We start from the raw sequence: 10,669 nt of genomic DNA, 5'->3' as shown, positions 1-10,669 counted from the left end.
GTAACCTAGCTAATGTTGGTGTTAGCCTAACTAATGTGGGTGCTAACCTAGCTAATGTAGGTGCTAACCTAGCTAATGTAGGTGTTAGCCTAACTAATGTAGGTGGTAATCGAGTTAGTGTAGGTGGTAACCTAGCTAATGTAGGTGTTAGCCTAACTCATGTAGGTGGTAACCTAGCTAGTGTAGGTGGTAACCTAGCTAATGTTGGTGTTAGAGAGAGAGACACACACACACACACACACAGGGAGCTGTACATGTGGCTAACACCGAGAGAGAGAGAGAGAGAGACACACACACAGGGAGCTGTACATGTGGCTAACACCGAGAGAGAGAGAGAGAGAGAGAGACACACACACAGGGAGCTGAACAGGTGGCTAACACCGAGAGAGAGAGAGAGAGAGAGAGAGAGAGAGAGAGAGAGAGAGAGAGAGAGAGAGAGGGAGAGAGACACACACACAGAGAGCTGTACAGGTGGCTAACACCGAGAGAGAGACACACACACAGGGAGCTGTACATGTGGCTAACACAGAGAGAGAGAGAGAGAGAGAGAGAGAGAGAGAGAGAGAGAGAGAGAGAGAGAGAGAGAGAGAGGGAGAGAGACACACACACAGAGAGCTGTACAGGTGGCTAACACCGAGAGAGAGACACACACACAGGGAGCTGTACATGTGGCTAACACAGAGAGAGAGAGAGAGAGAGAGAGAGAGAGAGAGAGAGAGACACACACACACACAGGGAGCTGTACATGTGGCTAACACCGAGAGAGAGAGAGAGAGACACACAGGGAGCTGTACATGTGGCTAACACCGAGAGAGAGAGAGAGAGAGAGAGAGAGAGAGAGAGAGAGAGAGAGAGAGAGAGAGAGAGAGAGACACAGGGAGCTGTACAGGTGGCTAACACCGAGAGAGAGAGAGAGAGAGAGAGAGAGAGAGAGAGGGAGAGAGAGACACACACACAGAGAGCTGTACAGGTGGCTAACACGAGAGAGAGAGAGAGAGAGAGAGAGAGAGAGAGAGAGAGAGGAGAGAGAGAGAGAGAGAGAGAGAGAGAGAGAGAGACACACACACAGGGAGCTGTACAGGTGGCTAACACCGAGAGAGAGAGAGAGAGAGAGAGAGAGAGAGAGAGAGAGAGAGAGAGAGGGAGAGAGACACACACACAGAGAGCTGTACAGGTGGCTAACACGAGAGAGAGAGAGAGAGAGAGAGAGAGAGAGAGAGAGAGAGAGAGAGAGAGAGAGAGACACACACACACAGGGAGCTGTACAGGTGGCTAACACCGAGAGAGAGACACACACACACAGGGAGCTGTACAGGTGGCTAACACCGAGAGAGAGACACACACACACACAGGGAGCTGTACAGGTGGCTAACACCCAGACAGAGACTATCACACTTTACGCCTGATGAGTAAAAAGCTTCAACAGAAGTCCCGGGCGTGTAGGTGTCGTGTTGGTGTGTGTGACTGTCTTTGCAGCCAGCTGAGAGACACTTAGACAGGTTTTTGTTACAGACCGGTGGTACCTGAGAGCAGGCAAACATTTTTTTTTGTATATTCTTTTTTTTAAGGAACTCAGTCCGACTTTCAACTTTCCCCTGAAAGTTGTAACGGTAGAATGAACCAAGACGCGATTTCGAAATGATGGTAATGCATCAGTCATGTTTCTCTCTTGTCGTGTCAGTCATTCCAGAACGTAGAGAGATATTTATGACAGTTGATCAACAAGCCTATGTCTGCTAATGTCTCAGAGACACACGCACCTATCAACATCACTCCTACCCAGAACCACCTGTTCTCACCCCCTATCTCAGAGACACAAACATCAACAACATCCCTCCTACCCAGAACCACCTGTTCTCACCACCTATCTCAGAGACACACACACCTATCAACATCACTCCTACCCAGAACCACCTGTTCTCACCCCCTATCTCAGAGACACACACACCTATCAACATCACTCCTACCCCGAACCACCTGTTCTCACCCCCTATCTCAGAGACACACACACCTATCAACATCACTCCTACCCAGAACCACCTGTTCTCACCACCTATCTCAGAGACACACACACCTATCAACATCCCTCCTACCCAGAACCACCTGTTCTCACCCCCTATCTCAGAGACACACACACACCTATCAACATCCCTCCTACCCAGAACCACCTGTTCTCACCACCTATCTCAGAGACACACACACCTATCAACATCACTCCTACCCAGAACCACCTGTTCTCACCCCCTATCTCAGAGACACAAACATCAACAACATCCCTCCTACCCAGAACCACCTGTTCTCACCCCCTATCTCAGAGACACAGACACCTATCAACATCACTCCTACCCAGAACCACCTGTTCTCACCCCCTATCTCAGAGAAACACACACCTATCAACATCCCTCCTACCCAGAACCACCTGTTCTCACCCCCCTATCTCAGAGACACACACACCTATCAACATCACTCCTACCCAGAACCACCTGTTCTCACCACCTATCTCAGAGACACACACACCTATCAACATCACTCCTACCCAGAACCCCCTGTTCTCACCCCCTATCTCAGAGACACACACACCTATCAACATCACTCCTACCCAGAACCACCTGTTCTCACCCCCTATCTCAGAGACACACACACCTATCAACATCACTCCTACCCAGAACCACCTGTTCTCACCACCTATCTCAGAGACACACACACCTATCAACATCCCTCCTACCCAGAACCACCTGTTCTCACCCCCTATCTCAGAGACACAGACACCTATCAACATCACTCCTACCCAGAACCACCTGTTCTCACCACCTATCTCAGAGACACAAACATCAACAACATCCCTCCTACCCCAGAACCACCTGTTCTCACCACCTATCTCAGAGACACAAACATCAACAACATCACTCCTACCCAGAACCACCTGTTCTCACCACCTATCTCAGAGACACAAATATCAACAACATCACTCCTACCCAGAACCACCTGTTCTCACCACCTATCTCAGAGACACAGACACCTATCAACATCACTCCTACCCAGAACCACCTGTTCTCACCACCTATCTCAGAGACACAGACACCTATCAACATCACTCCTACCCAGAACCACCTGTTCTCACCCCCTATCTCAGAGACACAGACACCTATCAACATCCCTCCTACCCAGAACCACCTGTTCTCACCACCCTATCTCAGAGACACAAACATCAACAACATCCCTCCTACCCCAGAACCACCTGTTCTCACCACCTATCTCAGAGACACAAACATCAACAACATCCCTCCTACCCCAGAACCACCTGTTCTCACCCCCTATCTCAGAGACACAAACATCAACAACATCCCTCCTACCCAGAACCACCTGTTCTCACCCCCTATCTCAGAGACACAAACATCAACAACATCACTCCTACCCAGAACCACCTGTTCTCAACCCCCTATCTCAGAGACACAAACATCAACAACATCCCTCCTACCCAGAACCACCTGTTCTCACCACCTATCTCAGAGACACAAACATCAACAACATCACTCCTACCCAGAACCACCTGTTCTCACCACCTATCTCAGAGACACAAACATCAACAACATCCCTCCTACCCAGAACCACCTGTTCTCACCCCCTATCTCAGAGACACAAACATCAACAACATCCCTCCTACCCAGAACCACCTGTTCTCACCACCTATCTCAGAGACACACACACCTATCAACATCACTCCTACCCAGAACCACCTGTTCTCACCCCCTATCTCAGAGACACACACACCTATCAACATCACTCCTACCCCGAACCACCTGTTCTCACCACCTATCTCAGAGACACAGACACCTATCAACATCCCTCCTACCCAGAACCACCTGTTCTCACCACCTATCTCAGAGACACAGACACCTATCAACATCACTCCTACCCAGAACCACCTGTTCTCACCCCCTATCTCAGAGACACAAACATCAACAACATCCCTCCTACCCAGAACCACCTGTTCTCACCCCCTATCTCAGAGACACAAACATCAACAACATCCCTCCTACCCAGAACCACCTGTTCTCACCCCCTATCTCAGAGACACAAACATCAACAACATCCCTCCTACCCAGAACCACCTGTTCTCACCACCTATCTCAGAGACACACACACCTATCAACATCACTCCTACCCAGAACCACCTGTTCTCACCACCTATCTCAGAGACACAAACATCAACAACATCCCTCCTACCCAGAACCACCTGTTCTCACCACCTATCTCAGAGACACACACACCTATCAACATCCCTCCTACCCAGAACCACCTGTTCTCACCCCCTATCTCAGAGACACAGACACCTATCAACATCCCTCCTACCCAGAACCACCTGTTCTCACCACCTACCTCAGAGACACAGACACCTATCAACATCACTCCTACCCAGAACCACCTGTTCTCACCCCCTATCTCAGAGACACAAACATCAACAACATCCCTCCTACCCAGAACCACCTGTTCTCACCACCTATCTCAGAGACACACAGACACCTATCAACATCCCTCCTACCCAGAACCACCTGTTCTCACCCCCTATCTCAGAGACACAAACATCAACAACATCCCTCCTACCCAGAACCACCTGTTCTCACCACCTATCTCAGAGACACAAACATCAACAACATCCCTCCTACCCAGAACCACCTGTTCTCACCCCCTATCTCAGAGACACACACACCTATCAACATCCCTCCTACCCAGAACCACCTGTTCTCACCCCCTATCTCAGAGACACAAACATCAACAACATCCCTCCTACCCAGAACCACCTGTTCTCACCCCCTATCTCAGAGACACAAACATCAACAACATCCCTCCTACCCAGAACCACCTGTTCTCACCACCTATCTCAGAGACACAGACACCTATCAACATCACTCCTACCCAGAACCACCTGTTCTCACCACCTATCTCAGAGACACAAACATCAACAACATCCCTCCTACCCAGAACCACCTGTTCTCACCCCCTATCTCAGAGACACAAACATCAACAACATCCCTCCTACCCAGAACCACCTGTTCTCACCCCCTATCTCAGAGACACAAACATCAACAACATCCCTCCTACCCAGAACCACCTGTTCTCACCACCTATCTCAGAGACACACACACCTATCAACATCACTCCTACCCAGAACCACCTGTTCTCACCCCCTATCTCAGAGACACAAACATCAACAACATCCCTCCTACCCAGAACCACCTGTTCTCACCCCCTATCTCAGAGACACAGACACCTATCAACATCCCTCCTACCCAGAACCACCTGCACTACTCTCCGCCGCATCCTCCAAATACACCATTTTGTTCCTCTCAAATAGGATTCCCTCAAGATTGCTCTGATGTTCAAAATATTTCAAATCGAAATTTCGTAACATGTAACTTCTTAAGTTGCATGTATGTGAAACTATCTACACTGGTCAGTCCAAAATTTGCCTTCAGTTTCCCATGGGGTATCAATGTATCTGTCAATTCTGAAAAGCTATCCAAGGATTGTTCAATAGTGTTGTGTTTTTAGGGAGTGATATTGGTTCTTGTAGAATCAGAGAGGGGAGGAGATGGAGGGAGGGGTAAGGATAAGGAGGGAGGGGGGAGGATAAGGAGGGAGGATAATTAGGGAGGGGGGAGGATATGGAGGGAGGATAAGGAGGGAGGATAATGAGGGAGGGGGGAGGATATGGAGGGAGGATAATGAGGGAGGGGGAGGATAAGGAGGGAGGGGAAATGATAAGGAGGGAGAAAAATGAGGGAGGGGGGGGATAAGGAGGGAGGATAATGAGGGTGGGGGGAGGATAAGGAGGGAGGTGGGTGGATAATGAGGGAGGGGGGAGGGTATGGAGGGAGGATAATGAGGGAGGGGAGGGGGGATAAGGAGGGATGATAATGAGGGAGGGTGAGGATATGGAGGGAGGATAATGAGGAATGGGTGGGGGGATAAGGAGGGAGGATAATGAGGGAGGGGGAGGATATGGAGGGAGGATAATGAGGGATGGGGAGGATATGGAGGGAGGATAATGAGGGAGGATATGGAGGGAGGATAATGAGGGAGGGGGAGGATATGGAGGGAGGATAATGAGGGATGGGGGGGATAAGGAGGGAGGGGGGAGGATAAGGAGGGAGGGGGGGGGATAAGGAGGGAGGATAAGGAGGGAGGAGGGAGGATAAGGAGGGGTGGATGGCAGAAGAAGCAGAAAGAAAGAGTGAAAGAAAGGGAAGGAGTGAGGGTTGAGAAGGAGGGGTGCATGACACCCTCCTGCCAGCTCCAATTACCACTGTGAGTGGGAGCGTGCAGAGAGGTTGATGGGTCTAATCAGTCCTCCTCTGGAGAGGGACCAGTACCCTGTTCCTACACACACACACACACACACACACACACACACACACACACACACACACACACACACACACACACACACACACACACACACACACCATCCCTTAGTCCCACTGGGATGCATCTTGCCCCAGCGCTACAGCTCAGTTCCATGTTCACGTCACACACAGTTATTCTGTGGAGAGCAAACAAACTGCTCTTCACAGGGGCCCCACACTCCAACCCCACCTCCATGGGGGCCCCACACTCCAACCCCACCTCCATGGGGCCCCACACTCCAACCCCACCTCCATGGGGCCCCACACTCCTACCCCACCTCCATGGGGCCCCACACTCCAACCCCACCTCCATGGGGCCCCACACTCCAACCCCACCTCCATAGGGCCCCACACTCCAACCCCACCTCCATGGGGCCCCACACTCCAACCCGACCTCCATGGGGCCCCACACTCCAACCCCAGCACCATGGGGGCCCCACACTCCAACCCCACCTCCATGGGGCCCCACACTCCAACCCCAGCACCATGGGGCCCACCCTCCAACCCCACCACCATAGGGGCCTTACACTCCAACCCCAGCACCATGGGGGCCCCACACTCCAACCCCACCACCATGGGGCCCCACACTCCAACCCCACCACTATGGGGGCCCCACACTCCAACCCCACCACCATGGGGGCCTTACACTCCAACCCCAGCACCATGGGGGCCCCACACTCCAACCCCAGGCCCATACTCCAACCCCAGCATCATGGTGGGCCCACACTCACATACAGTACTAGCTACACACAGATACACAAGCCCACACACTCAGCAGCAGCGACATCATAGTGGCTGTGTAGCTGGAGAGCTCTGAACTTTTGTCTTAGTCTTTTATAGTCTGGAGTACAGCGGTACAGTTGAGAGGCTTTCTGTTGAACGGCATGCTGGGAATGTTTAACTAAAGACTAGGGCCACGTTCTAAAATGGCGGCTTATTTCTATGGTAGTGCATTACTTTACACCATGGGCTCTGGTCAACAGAGGGCCCTGTATAAGGAATAGGGTATATTTGAGATGCAACCCAGGCCTGTTGAGGAAGACGTCCTTCTGCTGACAGAAATCATGGTTTCTCCTCTGAAAAGGCAACTCAAGACATTTAATTTTACTAGGCAAGTCAGTTAAGAACAAATTCTTATTTTCAATGATGGCCTAAGAACAGAACTGCCTGTTCAGGGGAAGAACGACAGATTTGTACCTTGTCAGCTCGGGATTTGAACTTACAACCTTTTGGTTACTAGTCCAACGCTCTAACCACTAAGTTACCCTACCGCCCCACATAATATACCCATGACAAAGAAATTATCTGTAAATTCTCATAATTTGCACGTACAAATTTGCCTAGCTTTTTCTCAAGTAGTTCATCTATTTTATTTCACCTTTATATAACCAGGTCGGCCAGTTCAGAACAAGTTCTCATTTACAACTGCGACCTGGCCAAGATAAAGCAAAGCAGTGGAACAATAACAACAACACGGAGTTACACATAAACAAACATACAGTCAATAGCACAATAGAAAAATCTATGTACAGTGTGTGCAAATGTAGAAGAGTAGGGAGGTAAGGCAATAAATAGGCCATGGAGGAAAAATAATTACAATTTAGCATTAACACTGGAGTGATATATGTGCAGATGGTGATGTGAAAGTAGAGATACTGGGGTTGCAAAAGAGCAAGAGGATAAATAACAATATGGGACGAGGTAGTTGGATGTGCTATTTACAGATTGGCTGTGTACAGGTACAGTGATCCGTAAGCTGCTCTGACAGCTGATGGTGACCAGTGAGATATACCTGCTGGAGCGCGTGCTACGGGTGGGTGTTGCTATGGTGACCAGTGAGCTGAGATAAGGTGGGGCTTCACCTAGCAAAGACTTACAGATGACCTGGAGCCAGTGGGTTTGGCGACGAATATGAAGCGAGGGCCAGCCAACGAGAGCATACAGGTCGCAGTGGTGGTTAGTATGTGGGGCTTTGGGGACAAAACGGGTGGCACTGTGATAGACTACATCCAGTTTGCTGAGTAGAGTAATGGAGGCTATTTTGTAAATGACATCGCTGAAGTCAAGGATCGGTCGGATAGTCAGTTTTACAAGGGTATGTTTGGTAGCATGGGTGTAGGATGCTTTGTGGCGCAATAGGAAGCGGATTCTAGATTGAATTTTGGATTGGAGATGCTTGATGTGAGTCTGGAAGGAGAGTTTACAGTCTAACCAGACACCTAGGTATTTGTACTTGTCCACATATTCTAAGTCAGAACCTTACGGAGTCTGTCTGTCTGTCTGTCTGGCAGTCAGTCAGTCTGTCTGTCTGTCTCGACAAGCCTGGTCAACCCAGAGACTTACGGAGTCTGTCTGTCTGTCTGTCTGGCAGTCAGTCAGTCTGTCTGTCTGTCTCGACAAGCCTGGTCAACCCAGAGACTTACGGAGTCTGTCTGTCTGTCTTTAACGGTTCTTGTTTCTCCACTGTTGGTCTGAGTGACATGACACCACTATAAAGCTGTATGTGATTCAGTTCTGACTGGAGTTAACAGTCAACCCGTCCCAACGCTGAACTGGAGAGAATCAAACGCCTCTCTGTGTGTGTGTGTGTGTGTGTGTGTGTGTGTGTGTGTGTGTGTGTGTGTGTGTGTGTGTGTGTGTGTGTGTGTGTGTGTGTGTGTGTGTGTGTTTGTGTGTGTGTGAGCGAAAACAAATCTTCCGCTCCAGGCCTGTTCCCTCTCCCGACAAGACAGACATTTGTATCTCTCCGAGACAGACAGACATTTGTCTCACTCCGAGACAGACAGACATTTGTATCTCTCCGAGACAGACAGACATTTGTCTCACTCCGAGACAGACAGACATTTGTATCTCTCCGAGACAGACAGACATTTGTCTCACTCCGAGAAAGACAGACATTTGTCTCACTCCGAGACAGACAGACATTTGTCTCACTCCGAGACAGACAGACATTTGTCTCACTCCGAGACAGACAGACATTTGTCTCACTCCGAGACAGACATATATTTGTCTCACTCCGAGACAGACAGACATTTGTCTCACTCCGAGACAGACAGATATTTGTCTCACTCCGAGACAGACAGACATTTGTCTCACTCCGAGACAGACAGACATTTGTCTCACTCCGAGAAAGACAGACATTTGTATCTCTCCGAGAAAGACAGACATTTGTCTCACTCCGAGACAGACATATATTTGTCTCACTCCGAGACAGACAGACATTTGTCTCACTCCGAGACAGACAGACATTTGTCTCACTCCGAGACAGACAGACATTTGTCTCACTCCGAGACAGACAGACATTTGTCTCACTCCGAGACAGACAGACATTTGTCTCACTCCGAGACAGACAGACATTTGTCTCACTCCGAGACAGACAGACATTTGTCTCACTCCGAGACAGACAGATATTTGTATCTCTCCGAGACAGACAGACATTTGTCTCACTCCGAGACAGACAGACATTTGTATCTCTCCGAGACAGACAGACATTTGTCTCACTCCGAGAAAGACAGACATTTGTCTCACTCCGAGACAGACAGACATTTGTCTCACTCCGAGACAGACAGACATTTGTCTCACTCCGAGACAGACAGACATTTGTCTCACTCCGAGACAGACATATATTTGTCTCACTCCGAGACAGACAGACATTTGTCTCACTCCGAGACAGACAGATATTTGTCTCACTCCGAGACAGACAGACATTTGTCTCACTCCGAGACAGACAGACATTTGTCTCACTCCGAGAAAGACAGACATTTGTATCTCTCCGAGAAAGACAGACATTTGTCTCACTCCGAGACAGACATATATTTGTCTCACTCCGAGACAGACAGACATTTGTCTCACTCCGAGACAGACAGACATTTGTCTCACTCCGAGACAGACAGACATTTGTCTCACTCCGAGACAGACAGACATTTGTCTCACTCCGAGACAGACAGACATTTGTCTCACTCCGAGACAGACAGACATTTGTCTCACTCCGAGACAGACAGACATTTGTCTCACTCCGAGACAGACAGATATTTGTCTCACTCCGAGACAGACAGACACCGGAGGAAGAGAGAGAGCGTCTGTCAAATGGCCTCCTATTTCCTTTATAGTCCCCTGGGGCTCTGGTCACTAAATAGAGAACAGGGTGCTGCTTGGGCTGCAGACAGTCTGGGATCGGAGGCAGCAAGAGGAACACTGACAAAACACAACAGGAAATAACGAGCACAAGACCTGGGAAAGTACAGCTAAGAACAGTGGTGTTG

General features: G+C 49.6%; 1 protein-coding gene across 1 annotated transcript; it reads left to right on the top strand.

The window, feature by feature from the left end:
* Positions 1–1,638: 1,638 nt before the first annotated feature.
* LOC116358601 (proline-rich extensin-like protein EPR1) lies at positions 1,639–7,224 on the top strand. Its single transcript, XM_031810120.1, has 5 exons — positions 1,639–1,644; positions 2,884–3,365; positions 3,449–4,177; positions 4,323–5,318; positions 6,576–7,224. The coding sequence occupies exons 1-5, from the start codon at positions 1,639–1,641 to the stop codon at positions 7,222–7,224; spliced, it is 2,862 nt and encodes a 953-aa protein (XP_031665980.1).
* Positions 7,225–10,669: the final 3,445 nt, after the last annotated feature.

This window comes from Oncorhynchus kisutch, linkage group LG30, assembly GCF_002021735.2.
Source record: "Oncorhynchus kisutch isolate 150728-3 linkage group LG30, Okis_V2, whole genome shotgun sequence".
Classification (NCBI taxonomy): Eukaryota; Metazoa; Chordata; class Actinopteri; order Salmoniformes; family Salmonidae; genus Oncorhynchus; species Oncorhynchus kisutch.
The sequence above is the reverse complement of the archived record's forward strand: the minus strand, read 5'-3'. Positions and strand labels throughout refer to the sequence as shown.

What these genes read in the sequence shown, in the direction of transcription:
- LOC116358601 (XM_031810120.1), top strand. An exon ending in ACTCCTACCCAGAACCACCT is followed by an intron (nt 4,178 to 4,322) that starts GTTCTCACCACC and finishes CCCCTATCTCAG; the next exon opens with AGACACAGACACCTATCAAC. An exon ending in CACCTGCACTACTCTCCGCC is followed by an intron (nt 5,319 to 6,575) that starts GCATCCTCCAAA and finishes TGCTCTTCACAG; the next exon opens with GGGCCCCACACTCCAACCCC.